Source organism: Colias eurytheme, chromosome 26 (genome assembly GCF_061535395.1).
Source record: "Colias eurytheme isolate Ceu_HAF_F1 chromosome 26, ilColEury1 Martin Lab GWU primary, whole genome shotgun sequence".
Classification (NCBI taxonomy): Eukaryota; Metazoa; Arthropoda; class Insecta; order Lepidoptera; family Pieridae; genus Colias; species Colias eurytheme.
Window position 1 is genome coordinate 1,517,840 of NC_143005.1, and position 18,920 is coordinate 1,536,759.

Genomic DNA, 18,920 nt, shown 5'->3' on the forward strand with positions numbered 1-18,920 from the left:
CATGTTCTTATATTATGTTTATTGTTTATATATGGATGTTTTCGTTTCGATTCCAAGAAATTCATTCACGGCTTTTGTTATAAATAGGGATGTAACGATACATGATTTTGCCGATACGATACCGATACCGATATTTGTAGTAATGTATCGGCGATACCGATACCGATACCGATATCGATGGCTTGGTAGAAAAATAAATAGTGAAGTAATTATGCATAAAAAGTTACCAACATTTAACAGAGACAACTGTTAATCGTATTCTTTTAAATAAAAATGCCAAATCAAAAAACAACAAAACCATTTATTTTAGTATAATTATTTTACGAAGTCAGTTAAACTTTAAGTAATACACATACAATCAGTACCTAATAAAAGTTTACTATTGGTAGAGTTTTTTCAGAAAACAAAGTACGCACGCGCGGGCGGCCTCCCGCATCGTTCATTGGGCGCGGGTTTTTGAATTATTTGATATCAAAAAAATTGGTTGTTTGTAAAGTAGGTTTACGATCGAGATGTTTACGTGATAACATAATGCAGTGGAGGCGCTCGAGATGAAACGGGAGATCGGTCCGTCTCTCTCTCGTTATACCTGCGATCGCGCTCGTGAGGGTTTGGTGTGACACAAGTTTATGAACATGTCACCCGACTAAAACGATTTAAAAACACCGGCCAAGTGCGAGTCGGACTCGCGCACCGAGGGTTCCGTGGTAGTAAGTTTAAAATTATGAAAAAAAATATATTATGTGATGTAACTAAAAATTTATGGTTTTCGTAATGTAATAAAGTTGAACAGAGATATTACCTTGAACGGGGAGGTATTGCATCCTACTGAGTCTACTGTATTTCTAGGGTTAACATTGGACGAGAAACTACAGTGGGGAGCCCATGTCAACACCGCTGCAGGTAAGCTCAGTTCTGCTGCATATGCAGTCCGAAAAATAAGGCATCTCACCGATGAAGATACGGCTAGATTGGTTTATTTCAGCTACTTTCATAGCATTATGTCCTATGGAATTCTACTGTGGGGCAGGGCTGCAGATATAGAAACTATATTTATCTTACAGAAAAGAGCCATTCGCTCTATATATAATTTACGTGCTCGGGACTCACTAAGAGATCATTTTAAGAATACTGGTATCCTTACTGTACCATCACAGTATATATTTAATAATATTTTGCATGTACACAAAAGCTCTGACTTACACACAAGAGTAGGAGATAGACACGATTATGGCACAAGGAACAAGAATAGAATTGAAATGCCATTTTTCCGATTAGCTAAAGTTAAAAATTCATTTATGGGTCAAGGTATACGCTTATACAATAGAATTCCTCACAATATTAAAGAGTTTAGTAGTTCTAAATTTAAAACTTACATAAAAAATGTACTAGTTCAGAGAGCGTACTACAGTATTCAGGAATATATGGACGATAAAGACCCATGGAGGGTTGTCGCGTAAAAACCACAGGACAGTTCTTTGGCATATTATGTAGTTAGGTAGATATAAGTTACATACTATGTAAATTTATTGACATTATTTAAAAGAGCAACTATGGAGTTTCTTGCCGATTCTTCTCCATAGATACTGCTTTCCGAATCGGTGGTAAATGTTAAAAATACTATGTAATGACGATTCGAAAGTGCTACTAAATAGTAGTCTAATTGAATAAATGAATGTTTGAGTTTGAGTTTGTTTGAGTTTGAGTTTTCCTTTATCTATGCTATAAGAATTTGCTTCGTAGCAAATTTCAAGATTCTGAGTTCACGGGAAGCACCCTGTAGGTTTTGATTCCCTTGCAAGTGTCGAAAATTTGCGGCATAAACGGCTGTATCTTTTAATTACGTTGGCTTAGAAGTTTGATTGTTTCACAGCTTCAAGGGACAGTAGACCTGAGTAATTGACATAAATTTCAGCTTCATACCTCCACCCGTTCCTGAGAAAAAGGTCCTTGACAGACGGACGGACGGACAACAAAGTGATCCTATAAGGGTTCCGTTTTTTCCTTTTGAGGTACGGAACCCTAAAAACGTTATCACGTTAAAAATTAAAAAAATTCAAAATTATTTATTTCTTTCCTTTACATAAACAAATTTGTGATTGGAACACTCCTTGTAAGCAAATAAAATGCTTGTGTCAGGAGGTTCCGCTCTTCCTTAACACTATTACAGAAACAGAAATAAAACAATATGAATGAATACAATGCAAAAACATAAAAGAAAAGAAAGAATTTAATAAAAAAATATCGGTATCGGTTGATTTATTATCGGCGATACCGATATATCGGCCGATATATCGGTATCGGTATCGTTACATCCCTAGTTATAAATAAGAATTAATTTAAATAGTTTATGTAAATAATTACTTAGTTATTTAAATATTCGATTATTTCTGATCTCGATTCTCAATGATGGCTTTATTTTCTAGTGATTTCCTACATACCTATCTCCTATCAATATTACACAGAATAAGTCATTATCAAATCCAAAAGCACAGATTCTGAAAATGTCAATTTGCAGGAAAACTATCAAATAATAATACAACGTGCTGCGTTCATTAAAAACTTACGCAATCACAAATCGTTGTTTTTAAATTTATCACGTACTCCAGTCAGCATTAACGCCTTACCTACTTATATAACACGCTGAACAATATTTAGTACGTCACTCGTTAGACCGTGACCCATTTCGAGATATTTCCGTGCGTTCGTATTGTTTAGTTTAGTGGAAGAATAAAATCGTCGGTGTAAAGGAGGTTGGCCGTTAAATATTTTTAAACGTCTGGATTTTATGCGTTTATTTTGAAAGCGATACTGGACGATTGTTTAACACATTTTTGTGGTATCATTTTTTATTTTTAGACTAGCCTATTTTGTTTGGAATTAAAATACATATAATTAGATGTAGCCTTCGTTATCCGGAAAAGATACTCTTATTAATTACTGGCTTTCCGCCAGCGGCTTTGCCCGCGTATTTGAAGGAGAACCCGCATAGTTCCCGTTCCCGTGGGATTTCCGGGATAAAATCTATCCCATGTCCTTTCTCAGGTCTCAAGCTATACCTGTACCAAATTTGAAATCTATGCAGTACTTTTTGAGTAAAGCGTGGACATAATACAGACAAAAATTCTTAAATCTAGACGCAAGTACAAATAGAAAATCAAATCTTTAGTTCGTGTAACATTTATTTAGTTTCATTGTTATTAATTATAGTGTAACTATAAAGGAAAGCTTTGCAGTAAATATAACTGAAACGCAGACAAAATACGTTCAATATTTATACGATAGTTTTAAAGTAATTTATTACAGGCTGTATATACAATGTTTTTCGCAAATTAATCAGTCTCGGTGCATATTGCATATGTAATTTACGCGAACGCATTCGATTGACATGGAGGGGAATTGTATTAATGATAAAATTATTTACTTATTTGTTTTTGCGAAATTTATTCAGTTTATATAGTTGAAAGTATATACTTACCATTTTCTATGTTATTGAGACGTTTATAAAACAGTAATTTCTTCAAATAAAGTGTTTGGATTTTCATTATTACTCGAGCATTACTAGAAATGAAATATAACTTAACAGCCTAGTAAAATAATTAATTGTTAATTCTTTGTAGATATTCGAAGTACTAATAATTAGGTTTCTGCTCGCGACTCAATTCACGTGAATATTCAAAGTTTATGGAATTCCGAACATATATTTTTGTCACGTTTTATCTTCTTAAGACATAGATTTCAAAATTCTCTTTTTAGTGCTCAAGTTAATCTTAAGAACTTGTGTACGTTGTGTAACAAGTAGTGTGAATAGTGCGTTATATAATTCAGTCTGTCAGTAAGAAATATATTTCCTGTTTTTTATACTTTGAAATAATGCAGAAGCAATGTGGCTACCCATGTTCTGTCAGAATAAGATTTAAGAAGCAGAAAATAGACAACATCTGGTGGCCATGGGATGTTAAAAATGCGTGCGTAAGTGCGTAAATATAAAACTAGAGCCTCTCTTTAAAACTATGATATAAATGTATGAATAAATAGTACATTTACAATACACAATTTATGCACAAACAATATTATTATGTTCTTATGTTGATATTGAGATAACATTAGAAACTGCTTACTACTGCAAAATACAGAATTGTTGCAATGCAATCCTTTATGATTATGAAAATCTTAAAATATTAGTTGAGCAATGAACAATTATAAAACCTTTACACAATAGGTACATTAATAACTTCGCAAATTACGCAACCCAAATAGGATTACCGACTAATAAAGACAAAAGAAAATGCTAACGCTCACTCATTTACCTACTTACATGATAACTACGTTGCTGTCCCTACTCAGCTCAATGTTACAGTGCTGTAACGGCTTAATGTAGCCACTGAAGGACGGTACGGTCAGCAACGAAACAAATATTTTTTCTTAATCTATACTATAAATATTAGTATACGGTACATGTTTACGTTTTCTCTCCACATAAAATCATTCTAGTACTTCAAGGAATATTATAAAAAAAATTAACGAAATACATAGAGCCTGTCCTCGAGAATTGCGCTAAGCAACAAATTTAGCGTTTCATTTTTATATTATACCTAGGGAACAATATTAAAAAGCTGAGGGTATGATTGTTTTTTTTAACAATATTGGAACCTCGGGTTTTTTTTATTGGGAATAGGTTAGTGCCTGACCACAATCTCGCCTGATGTTAATCTGAGTTGTGGTTTAAGATGGAAAGAATAAATGTAAAAAATTAATGGTTTAAGATGGATGGGTTTGAAAAAAATTACAGATTGTTGTTAGATAGTCCATGTCCAGGAATGCTACATATTATCATCAGTATAAGACCAATAGAGGAGCGGAACAATATGGGTAAAACCGTGGGGCACAGCTAGTTGAAGTATAAAATTCGTATTCGTAAAAGGTATTTTGGTAAATATGAGTATAACATGCTCATTACGAATTAGGTCATGCCTTAATTAGTTGTTATCGTTCCTTCACGGTATTGTAGGGTAAATACAGTTAATTATAGAAATATGCTTAAAGGAATTTTACTACGAGCGATGTTATTTTGTCAAGTGACTATCTATAATTCTTCTCTTCTTAAAGTGCCTTCTCCTTTGGGAGGTTGGCGATCATTAGGGCTATTTCAATTTTGGAAACCGCTGTTCTGAACAATGATTTAGTGCTCTTCCCAAACCACTGACGAAGATTTCTGAGCCATGATATCCGTCTGCGGCAAGGTCTCCTTCTACCTGCCACTTTGCCCTGCATGATTAGTTGAAGGAGTTCATACTTCTTGCTGTTACGCATCACATGACCGAAATATTCGAGTTTTCTTTTCTTGATTGTTGTCAGTACCTCTGTTGTCTTTTGCATTCTAGCTAGCACGGTGGTATTTCGTACACGTTCTGTCCAAGATATTTTAAGCATCCTTCTATACACCCACATCTCAAACGCTTCCAGTTTTTTGGACATAGTCTCTGTCAGCGTCCAAGCTTCCATACCATAAAGGAGTACAGAAAAGACATAGCATCGTGCAATACGTGTCCGAAGCTTAATGTTAAGGCGTCTGTCGCATAGAACTCGTTTTAACTTAGTGAAGGCACTTCGTGCTTGCTCAATCCTACAACGAATTTCAAGGCTATGGTCACCTCTATCATCAACCATTGTGCCTAAATATCGAAATTTGGAAACACGTTCAAGAACTAGACTATTGAGATATAAAGGTTGTGTGTAAAGCTCTGGTGTTCGGCTAATTGTCATATACTATCTATAATATAAAAATGAATCCCAAAATGTGTTGGTAAGCGCATAACTTGAGAACGGCTGAACCGATTTCGTTAATTCTTTTTTTATTATATTCCTTGAAGTACGAGGATGGTTCTTATGTAGAGAAAACGTAAATATTATGTACCACGGGCGAATCCGGGGCGGACCGCTAGTTGTGAATAAAATTGTTACTCGTGTAAGATTAGTACTTTTATTGATGGAAGCTTTTTGTAGGTAATTACTAGATTAATTAGGTATTTTTTAGGTTTCCCAAAAATATTACTTCAGGTACCTACAACATGAATTGTAAAGGTTTCATTTCTTAGGAACCGAAAAATAAAAAGAAAAGAAGGCTATCTACACAGATTCAAAGATTTTGTATAGATGAATATTTTATTAAAATCATGAGATAATTTGTATTTGAGCAGCTTTGATAATATAATAAGCAAATATTACGTTTATTATATAAAAAATCCCGTCTTTTCACACAAAGTACGTATACTTTATAAGTATATAAAAATAGTTTGGAAAATCCAAAAGTGCACGCCTCATAATTTTTTTTAATAATTATTTATTAATTATTATTTTTGTTTATTTAATAACAATTAAACCACATCGAATCAGTCCCTGAAAAATGAAAGGGTTCTATTCCTGAGCATACTCAAGCGTAAGAGAAAAAAAAAGACTCGATTAGTAAAGTATTTCGGTCGCTATCGTGTTAACAAGAAAATCCTCCGCACATACAGACACACGGACGTCCAAGACAGAACTTTTTTAAACTGTTTTTTAACTAGTTTAAATAACAAAAATGACATCAAAAATATCATGAATGTTAAAAATAGTGTTTTTTCTTAATATGTGTGTGTATGTATTATCTTACAAGTGCAATGTATGATACATAAAGACATTTTAAGTTTGAAAAATCAGATGTTTTGCGCGAAGTGACAGTAGTACCCACCTCAACGCTTCGCTTATGAGGCGTGCAATACATATTTTTATATACCTACTAGCGGTCTGCCCCGGCTTCGCCCGTGGTACCTACATGTTTAAACTATCCTATCTCTCAAGTTGGATCGAACTGCACATGGTGTGCGAATTTTATTATAATCGGTTAAGTGGTTTAGGAGTCCATTGAGGACAAACATTGTGACACGAGATTTATATATATTAAGATATAACTTAAGTATGTATTTTTAAAATATATTGTATCTAATTTCGTTGATAACTCTACAGTTCTACACGCAAATTATGCTCTGTCAGCGGAAAGCCCAAGGTGCATTAAGTACTTGCTAACCCGACTTTTAAAGAAAAAGGTCACTTCGTTTTGTAACATCTGTTTATGTCTCTTACAGTAAAAATAAAGAAGTCCTTGAATGTTACATTAGAATTAAATGCATTACGACAATCGCTAATCCATACTAATATTATAAATGCGAAAGTAACTCTGTCTGTCTGTCTGTTACTCAATCACGCCTAAACTACTGAACCAATTTTCATGAAATTTGGTATGGAGATATTTTGATACCCGAGAAAGGACATAGGCTACTTTTTATCCCGGGAAAATAACGCAATCCCGGAAATAATGGGATTTATGGGATGGGATTTTTTCCTATGGGGGAACGGGAACTATGCGGGTTTTTCTTTGACTGCGCGGGCGAAGCCGCGGGCGGAAACCTAGTATATTATAATGCAACTATAACTGTAGTTTCAACATTATTAAATTAATGATCAATTTATTTTACTTTCTACGCTAGATATATATAATTAAATTGATACATTTTTCATTCTTTTAACTGTTTATTTATTCGTTAAAACTTAATTCCTGAATACTCTGAATCGACATTAAAATCTAGATAGGTCTAAAAACAATTCACAAGCTTAGCCTAAAACAATATTTAAAATCTTTCCCTACAATTTTATTCATTTCAATACGCCATATTCCCATTCATAGCTCTCGTCAACTTTATTACATTACTAGCGGTCCGCCCCGGCTTCGCCCGTGGTACATGTTTACCTTTTTTCTACATAAGAACCATCCTCGTACTTCAAGGAATATAATAAAAAAAGAATTATCGAAATCGGTTCAGCCGTTCTCGAGTTATGCCAACACATTTTGCGATTCATTTTTATATATAAGATTATCCCAATTCAACTCACAAACGAATTTATAAAACCTATATCATGTTCGTTGTTACTCAAAAACCATCCGCAGTGTATTAGCATCATTGAAATGTTATTATCACAGGTTGAATATCGTTAGATGTCTAAATAGCACAGACTAAACAAAGTCAGATGTCAAAATACCACAGAATAACAATGTCAGAAACCAAAATGACTTCATTATGAGAGACATCGTTCGTGTAATCCAAATTTTTAAGGCTAGATGCATATATGTATTAATAAATAAATAAAATAAATCTTTATTTCACCTTTGTTTAATCTAAAGGTGAAATAAAGATTTATTTTATTTATTTATTTATTTATTTTATATGTGGTTTTAAAATAGTATAGGGACACTGGGTAGTTGGTCGCGTTCATAATATTATTATTACTGATCAGAAAAACAGGTGAGAATTGCATAAACCAATAAGAGACATGTAGTTATCTCTTTTGCTATACAAATAGAACACATTACACAAATCTATACTTAATATTATAAAGCAGAAGAGTTAATTTGTTTGTTTGAACGCACTAATCTCAGGAACTACTGGTCCGATTTGAAAAATTATTTCAGTGTTAAATAGACCATTTATTGAGGAAGGCTATAGGCTATATATGTACCATAAGCGAAGCCGGGGCGAACCACTAGTCCTTTATAAAGTTAGATAAATATAACATTTGGGAGATAAAATGGATAAACATAGATCGTTACGTCATCCCGCAATGTAATTGAGTGAAGCGGATCAGGCGCACGTAATTTACTGCGGTTTAATTTAAGAGCGTCAGCGATTCGGTGACTTTAAAAAGTAATATATTTTTAAAAGTGGTTTAGAATGTTCAATTCCAATGCTCACTTTCTTAAACTATTAAGGTATAAGGTAAGGAGCTATTATGGGAACTTGCATATTTTTAACCGACTTCAAAAAAAAGGAGGAGGTTATCAATTCGGCCGGTATGTTTTTTTTTTTTTTTTTTTATGTATGTACACCGATTACTCCGTGGTTTCTGAACCGATTTACGTGATTCTTTTTTTGTTCGATGCGGGATGGTGTCGAATTGGTCCCATAAAAATTTTATTCGGATAGGCCCAGTAGTTTTTATTTTATGAGCATTTTTGTCTGTATTTGTAAATGTTGCAAGTGCAAGTTTGAAGTCGGTTGTTTTTAACGCAGTTATTGACTTGTAGTTCTATGTAAAGAAATGACGAATAAATGCAAGCATCTCTTCTTTCCTTTCACTTTGAATAGCTAGCTAGAATAACTCTACTTACAAGTACAAATTGAAATTCAAGATAGAGGTCATCGGTAAACCTATTCTTATGAACAGATTCTTTACTTGAAATTGAGGAGTTAACAAAAAATATGTCAATTAAAATTATTTATTCAAATCGCTTATAACTTGCGCCACACCGCAATCACCATCGTTTGAAATGTAGATGACGTGATTTTTCGCAAATCAAAGTGTTTTGTTAAAACCAATTGGGTGAATATTTGACAATTGGTTCAATTGAATAACGATAATAGAGATTTACTCGAAATTGTCTCATTTCTTTTGTTATTCGAACGAAACGTTTAGGAGAGAGGTGAGAATGGAAATTGAAATAATTGCAGATATTTTGGTTATGAATGCGTTTTCTGAATGGAAATACGTTAATACTTAGGTATAATATAGGTAGCTCTACTTCCCAACTTTATACAACAGGAAACACTTATAATTTACTCCTTTCTTAAATACAATATTTCAGTTTTACAGTTATTTTTCAAGATCTTGGATTCATATAATATTTTGCTAAATATGACTATCTATACTTAGAAACCTAGATGAAAAAATTTAATATTTTCTCTACCATATAAAATAACCCAGTGAAGACAAACAGAATTTTGTATCTATTTATTACCTACTAGCTTTCCGCCCGCGGCTTCGCCCGCGTTTTCAAAGAAAAACCCGTTCCCGTAGGATTTCCGGGATAAAACCTATCCTATGTCCTTTCTCGGGTATCAAAATATCTCTATACCAAATTTCATGCAAATTGGTTCAGTAGTTAAGGCGTAATTGAGTAACAGACAGACAGAGTTACTTTCGCATTTATAATATTAGTATGAATCTATTCTAATTTTATAAAGCTGGAGAGTTTGTTTGTTTGAACGCGCTAATCTCAACTACGGGTCCGATTTGAAAAATTATTTCGGTGTTAGCCATTTATCGAGGAAGGCTATAGGCTATATATCATCACGCTAAGACCAACGGGAGCGGAGCACTGCAAGGCACAGCTAGTTTTAAAAGAAAATTACTATTGAGTACGAATTTTGACAATTCAACGTTCAAATGTGTGGAGTAATTTAATTTAAATGTGTGGAAATTTCGAAATAATATGACACAAAACCAACACGTTTATTTATTAAGAATTAACCCAGAACTGTCATTAGTTTATATCTTCATCTATTTAATTAAATACCTGTCATGTTTGTGTATTTGATTTACCTATTTGTGTTAAGTTTATTTATGGTTAATTCGTTTAATTAGGGAAGATTTCTCGTTCGGTAGATCCCAGAAATAGAATAACCACAAAACCGATTTTAATGTAATGTAAATTATCACGTGACTGATTTAATATTATATAATAATATTTACTACAGTTGACAGTATTACAACATAGTTAAGTAAATATTATGATTTAAATACCCTGAAATTTTTATTACTGAAATCACCTAAACTATATTATTTCAATGAATGTTGGTCTTATTCCACTTAACATAATCATTGAAAATCATCGGACTCTATACCGCCCGCGGCTTCGCCCGTGTTTTCAAAGAAAAACCCGCATAGTTCCTGTTCCTGTGGGATTTCCGGGATAAAACCTATCCTATGTGTTAATCAAAGTAACCCTCTATATGTGTGCTAAATTTCATTGTAATCGGTTCAGTAGTATGTGCGTGAAAGAGTAACAAACACACACACACACATCCTCACAAACTTTCGCATTTATAATATTAGTAGGATTTATCCTCATTTCTAGCTTTCTTTTATTAGAACTTTTAACCTCTATAGAAGCTCTAACATTATATTATAACAAACAAAACAAATTGATCTAATTACTTACAGAGAATGGATAATAAATTATATTTCTATTTCATTTGATATCCATGTTTCTTTGTTTCTGATTCAATCAACCGTTGCATTGGTTTTCCATTTCATAACCCATGTTTTAATTAATAATTATGTTAAGAACTTTGTATATTTTCTGCCTGTTTTGTATAAAGGAATATGTGTTGGAAATTATCTTTAGTCTTGTGATATTGTTTGCGTTTTATAAAGGTATGGAGTATGGATCCCATAGAAAATGTTTTTCTTAATTATTATTATTATTTATTACACACTATTATATAACATTTACTATTACAATTGTTATTGAAGATGTTCACATTATTTACCTACGCAAGAACATCCGATTTAGAAGAAAAAAATCAATGCTTTAAAAAAATCTAATTGACGATGGTTTGGAACTATTATTCGATATAAAAAAAATATTACCAAAATTAACAATTCACCAATCGTCCTAGTCAATTAATAAATCACTTTAATTAAAGACAAAGATGGTTAGATAGAAACTGATTACGAATTTTTCCCAAAAGACGTGGTTGACGTGACTCTATTAACGAATTAATTGGACCGCCTCCACTGGGTCCACCCTTTACGTATCTCGTGAAATGAAAAGAGTTTTGAAAAATGATGTTCTAGAGTCTAGAACATCATTTTTTTGCTACTATAGGTCTAGATTAGAGTCTAGAATCTAGACTCTAGTACCTGTAGTTGCAAATAAAACAATGTGCGTGAATAAAACGGGTGGAATTTTCTTGATGAATATTGTTTATTATCGGTGCTCCGAATTTGATTTTTTTTACGCTATTTACGCTACAATATGTCCTTTACAGATATTGTATTTTATTTTATACGCAAAGATATACCAGATCACATATCTATAGCAAAATGTCTGTACAAAATAACGCATGTGAATCTCGATATTTCCCGCCAATGTTAAATCATATGAGAGCAGTAGACGGTACATGATTTTATTTTCCGCTACCTTCGGAAATGTACTGCGATATTTTAGCGTCGATTTTACATTATTCGGTCGAACTTTAATCGATTTTACGTGTAGACTGTTATTTCACGACAAAGTATAATAAGCAGTTCGTTAATTTTTAACCGACTTAAAAAAAGAGGAGGTTCATCTTATCTTTAAATATTAAAACAAAATATCACCCTAACTCATGGAAAAAAAGAAGTCGAAAAAATCTAAATTCCAACTTTACCTTTAATCAATGACATAAAAATACAGATACAAAAACCACACCAAAATTCAATTAAATCACGCCATAACAGTATTTTATACCGCTCGCACAACTACATTCTTGATACGACTCCCACTTCGTAATAAATAAGTGTCCCAGTTATTTTTTTCATAACAGAGGAATGTAACTCGCTTTCATTATAATATATGAAACGTTATTACGTTACAAAACAATGTTAGGGGAATTTCAAAAATATTACATGTTCGGAGTAACTCAACCAAACCCAAGGTTTTAAATCAATATTTGGGTAAAAGTAATTTCTAATTCAATAAATGTTGTGATAAACTAGCAGTGTCTCGAAGTTTTACCCGCATTGCTACGCTCCTTTTGGTTTTAGTGTGATAATACAAAAGGCTATAGCTTTCCTCAATAAATGGGCTATCTAACAGTGAATAATTTTCAAATCGAACTCGTGGTTCCTGAGATTAGCGCGTTCAAGCAAAACAAGCTCTTCTGCTTTATAAAATTAATAACTATAGATATTAAACTATTGCAATTATCCATTGTTTGGTTAAGGGATGTTTATATTAACCCTGGGCCCTAATAGATAGTGATAAATTTGCATACCACAAACAATAGCAGAAAATAAACATAAATTGATGAATTTTAACATACCCATATTAATGAATAGTTTATTTCTGCCTGCATATTGTATGTCATCCTCATCAAATCCGTGCGTTCTTGCGTGATGCAAAAATATACGAAGTAATAAAAATTATTGACTTTTTTCCTTTTTCGGTGCACAATAAAGTACCTACTTTTGTTTATATCTTTAGGGTGATTCCAAACACTCATTTTCAATGAATCATTTTAAATCACAGAGTATTACTTATAATAAATTTCCCAAAAAACACACGCAAATACATTCACAAAGGCTCATACATTCAGTTGTATACGTGTAAATGCGTTGTGACATTGTAAATAAAGGCAGGAATACAATTTCTTTATATCATAACAGGCTATGAAACATGGTTATTGCACGTCTAGACATCTAGGTGTTAGTTATGGCCTTTCCGGACTGGATGTATTGGATTAAACCGGTTTAATTATTCCAAATACATGACACGATATTTCACTGGTTTTAAGGTGATATGTACTGTACTGATTTAGATCTTTCGTAAACAGGATAAATCTATACTTATATTATAAAGCTGAAGAGTTTGTTTGAACGCGCTAATCTCAGGAACTACTGGTCCGATATGAAAAATTCTTTCGGTGTTAGATAGGCCATTTATCGAGGAAAGCTTATAGGCTATATATCATTACGCTAAGACTAACAGGAGCGGAGCCACACGGGTGAAACCGGGAAGCGCAGATAGTGTATTATAAAGTGGAAATCGGTTAAGATACTCTCATTTCTTGGTGTTTTTAATAAATATATGTTTCATGAATTAATTATGTTTATTGCATATGAATTGTATTGTATTGTTGATAATATTATACTATTATGATCCCGAGAATTTTCGTTACGTGGGAAATGTATGAAAAATATTGAAAATATGCTAAATAGTTTTAAAGTGCTCTTCCAATTAGGTACGTATTGCAAATTTCCATACTGAAAAATGATCTATTTTATACTTATAGATTAAATCATGTTTTAGTTGTAATTTTTTACATAATAACAAAATATCATATCGCTCTAGATCCTAAACCAATATAGAATAGCATAAGTAGGCTTAAAATAACCTATATGGGATATTAATCCCATAAAAATCCCACCCACGTAGCTATTAACTGGTTAAATTATGCCCAATTGATTGATAAATCAAACATAATTTCATAGCGGATGCCCATCCGCTGTGTTATGATTTTGTCTATAAAGGTATACAAATATAAATAAATAATCTGTTATAATGAGTGTAAACCTGATGGTCACGAGTTAGTTTTATAAATAAATTTAATTATCGGGATATTAGTTTATTTCTATAGGTATTATATTGCACTATAATAATTTTGGAGGATGTTAGATTGTATTGGCGTTGCTATTGCCCATTGTTTTGAAATTCAGGAGGAATATTATCTCAGCCGTCTTTCTTCACGAGATGATGCTATATCTGTCATAGTCCCATCCCGAAACACATATCAACTAAATATTACATTATAATTGTGATAATAATAATATGTGAATCAAAAAATCGTAGATTTCTTGTCCTCCGTGCACTGGCTGCGTTTCGGTGACCTCTTTGGGGAAACCGAGGGTTTTGTCTGTGCGATACAGGATCAGGTGGTTAAGACGAACAATTATCGGAAGTACATCATAAAGGACGGGACCCAGGACTTATGTCGTATGTGTCACCGTCCTGGAGAAACTCTCCGACATGTTACTTCCGGTTGTTCCATGCTTGCCAACTCTGAGTATTTGCACAGGCACAACCTAGCAGCCAGGATTATCCACCAAGAGCTCGCTCTGAAGTATGGCCTTCTTGAAGGAAAAGTGCCTTACTACAAGTACGCGCCGGAGCCAGTCCTGGAAAATAACCGTGCCAAGTTGTACTGGGATCGGCCCATCATCACAGACAGGACTATTCTAGCGAATAGACCTGATATTGTGGTGATGGACCGAGCAACTTCTAGGATTTTCTTGGTAGACATCACTATTCCACATGACGACAATCTTGTTAAGGCCGAGTCAGATAAACGGCTCAAATATCTGGATCTGGCGCACGAGGTTGTCGAGATGTGGGACGGTGTGTCTGCCGAGATAATCCCTATAGTTGTGTCCACCAATGGGCTGGTTCCTGCCTCCTTAAAACAATATTTAAGGAGGTTGGATTTACCAGTAAAGCCCATGACAGTGGGGATACAGCGGGCAGTCCTTCTGGATAACGCTCGGATAGTCCGAAGGTTCCTCACTCAGTCGCCCTAGACTCCGGCCGTCTGGCCACTCAGCCGGAGTTTTTTTTTCACACCGCCGCGAGGCGAGATACTTGCCCCCCATATGTGAATCACGATCTAAATGTAGTGTAATATATGAATGTGATGAAAGTGAATCTTTTTTTACAAATGTAATAACTACTTAACTAATATTATGTGTACAACGGAGATAATTACATACTTATCTCCGTTGTATTTAAAGCTTACATAAGCTTTAAATATGAATACATTTTCTTTTTAAAACACCATTTAAAAATATCATCATGTCAAAGATTTCTTTCACCCGCTATTATCAGCATGGAAATCTCGTTTGAAAAATTACAAACGCAAGATTTTTACGTAATACATCTGTCTACATTCAAAAAATAACAGCATTTCATTCATCTTTCACCACTATCTCAGTACAATATTTACGTACATTACTATAAATACGTTTCGCTGTTCAAACGGGGTCATCGCCCGGAGTAGCCGCTAGATGGCGTTGTGCCAAACACACTACTCTGCGCATTACGAGTTGCGCAATGCAATTACGCGATGCGGAAATAAAATGTTCATGTGATGTTATGTTTGATAGGAATGTATGATTTGTGTGACTTGTGAGATAGCAGTGTGTGTGTGTGTGTGTGTGTGTGTGTGTGTGTGTGTGAGTGCGTGTTCGTGGGGATGCGTGTCTTTGTACGACGTGAGTATGGGTATGCGTGGGATTATGCGAGTGTGGGAGCATATTATTATGTGTACGCGCGGTTGTGTGTGTCAGCTACACTTCTTAAAACTTAAATGACACATTCGTTAGTAATCTACAGTATTTAGTTGTCAGAAATCTCAACGACTACAATCCCTTGAAATAACGCTTTAAAATCTTAAAACGGGCTTCAGAATTGTGTGATAGAGTTTCTTCTCTGAACATAAGAATTTTTGCCTTAATCTTGAAACAATTTATTTCTGTTGTATGTTATACATTAGGTTTATTCACTTAACATTTTCTATGAACACAGCTTAATACAATTTCCTCGAAATTCCAGGAAGGCGGAAAAGTTTTGCAGAAAATTTGCAGACTTCAGATCTCTTGGCTATAATAAGTGTGTCAATCCATCGACAGTCTCCATAAATTCTCGGAAGTCGTTTAAAAGTACGATCTTTTATTCTTGAAATATGATTATGTTTTATAGATATAACTTTTATGTATAAAATTGCCATTGCTGTGCTCGTTTCTAGAGCCGTACTATACATAATATGAAATATTTGATTAAAGCTATTTTTAATACGTTTGTTCTGAAAATAGGTTTTTTATTATAACAAAGAAGCAATTTTTGCGCTCAGCCTACTAATAATAAAGTGTAAATTACTTTTCATTTTCTTAAATTATGCAGAATATAATAAACTTTGGCATTAAATAATATTTTCATAATTTTTAATTGTGATTTCTTATCTAGAATGAGTAGCTTGCAAAAATAATCAATGATTAATTAATAGTATTTTAGCTGGAGCCATCGGTTTCACTTGTGTGATACCAGTATACGAAGTAGCCTATGTGATATTCCTGACTATACAAAATTTGTCTTCTGACTAAATTTCATTCAGTTTGCATGAAAATCAAAACAACCGTCCATCCATACAAATTTTTCTACTATCACTTCGTCATATTAATAATATTAAGTCGGCTTGTTATAAAAAGAAAAAAATGTGTGCGTGTACTAGTGTACACACGTAGGTAAGAAGTGAAACTTCTTTATGACCTTATTTTTCAAAAAATAATTTACTATATGCAACTTTACAGAAATATGTCGAATCACGCGTGGTAGGGATAAGAGCAAGATGGCGCGTAACGGAAAAATGTCACGCGTAACGAAAAAATGTTACACAAAATTTTTTTCCAACCTCGATAAAGAAGTTTCACTTCAATAAAACAAAGCTTTTCAAAATTTTATTCACATACATTAAAACATGTCTAAAAGAAACAGGTATACATATCACATCACTAAAACAACCGACCTGACATAATACCTAAGTTACAAGGGATTCTGTCCTATACAAACATTTCAACCTACAACCTACATTATAATAAGGATTATATTCATAGTTTTAAACCTTTGTTATCACACAAAAGTTTTATAATAAACATGTTAATAAAATTATCATGTTACGTGAAATTATTTTAATTAAGGGTCGAATATTAAATACATACATAATTACCTTTATAATAATGATTTGTGCTTTTATGGATTACTAGCTTACCGCCCGCGGCTTCGCCCGCGTTTTTTAACCCGTTCCCGTAGGATTTCCGGGATAAAACCTATCCTATGTTCTTTCTCGGGGATCAAAATATCTTTATACCAAATTTCACGCAAATTGATTCAGTAGTTAAGGCGTGATTGAGTAACAGACAGACAGACAGAGTTACTTTCGCATTTATAATATTAGTATGGATGCAAAAAGGTTTATATTTACGTTGTCATGTAGTTATACTATGTGAGAATCCTAAAACTGTTTTTATTTCGTCAAGACTATCACTTGTAACAACATATTCTTACACTAGCTTCCGCCCGCGGCTTCGCCCGCGTGGTGTTTTGATAAAAGGTAGCCTCTTCTTTCTCAGGGTCTAAAGATTGTCTGTGCCAAATTTCATCAAAATCGATTGAGAGGTTTAAGCGGGAAAGCGTAACAGACAGACAGAGTCACTTTCGCATTTATAATATTAGTAGGGTAATCCCTACTAATATTATAAATGCGTAAATTTAGTAGGGATTAGGTTTAAAGTTAAAATTAAAAAAATGTTGTGTGGTTTTATGAAACCACGGTAAAAGTGAAACTTTCCGAACACTGCTTTATACCTACTCGGCAGCCGACCGTCACGCGACATGCGCTACACAGACCAAAAAGTTTGAGACGATGTAATAAAAGTTTCACTTTAAAACAAATCTTTACAGAAAATCTGTATCAAAGATATAACCAGTTAATATTTTAACAAAATATCTTTTTCTATATACTTTATAAGGAATATTTTCCACCAGGGAACAAGGTATATAAATAAAATTGATGTTCATACGACGACATAATCCCAAAAGCTTTGATGAAGTAATATTAAGGCATGTCTATAGCAACTTGGGGATTATTATTGTTTCTTAGCAAAATCATATACTTAAGAAATATTCTTCCTTTGATATTTAGAGCAGGCTCCAAGGAGATGTTCGTTTGCATAAATAGCGGACCTAAATCTGACTTCTGATATATATTGTATAGATCCCAGACATCCTATAAACAGATGTTGCCAACCAGTTTTGTGGTCCCCTTCCCCGCACCCCGGTAATTAAATATGGCATACAAAGAAAAAAATAAACATTTCCAAAACATGCCGCGTGGGGTATCAAATGAAAGAGCTTATTGAGTAGATCACGAATATATAGCATACTATAACATTTCTTACACTTTCTCTAAGATTTTTTAGAAAATTTACGAAAATGGTCCATTTTTGAGTTAACTTTAAACCACTATAGATTGAAAACTCATGAATATATTTTTTAAATTATTATTTTAAATAATTAATAATAGTCCATTGTTTACGATTCAATAGTTCATACAGTGAAATAGTTGCATGGGGGAGTAGGGGAAGCATTCAAAGATGGCGAGTATATTTTCAAGTTTATGCCAGAAATAAAGGCCTAATACAAAAATATCGGTGTCAGGGCTTAGAATAATTATCTCTGCACTGTCGTTGTGTTTGACAGAATGAAAAATATGGCAGAACATTCTTGAATCAGCCTC

General features: G+C 33.4%; 2 protein-coding genes across 3 annotated transcripts in view; both read left to right on the forward strand.

Moving 5' to 3' along the window:
- Nucleotides 1–1,700, forward strand: part of LOC149897024 (uncharacterized) — a 50,752-nt gene extending 49,052 nt beyond the window's left edge. The window contains exon 2 of the mRNA XM_090116945.1: nucleotides 816–1,700. Coding sequence (XP_089973071.1) covers nucleotides 816–832 — 17 coding nt within the window. The 3' untranslated portion in view covers nucleotides 833–1,700. The remainder of the gene's footprint in view (nucleotides 1–815) is intronic.
- LOC149897025 (uncharacterized) overlaps nucleotides 1–18,920 on the forward strand; it is a 43,034-nt gene that overhangs the window by 18,742 nt on the left and 5,372 nt on the right. Inside the window, exon 1 of one of the 2 annotated variants that reach the window (XM_090116947.1) lies at nucleotides 16,191–16,287. The exons of the other annotated variant lie outside the window; for it this stretch is intronic. The gene's annotated coding sequence lies outside the window, so the exon portion shown is untranslated. Of the gene's footprint in view, nucleotides 1–16,190; nucleotides 16,288–18,920 lie in introns of those variants that run through there. 2 annotated transcript variants of the gene reach the window in all.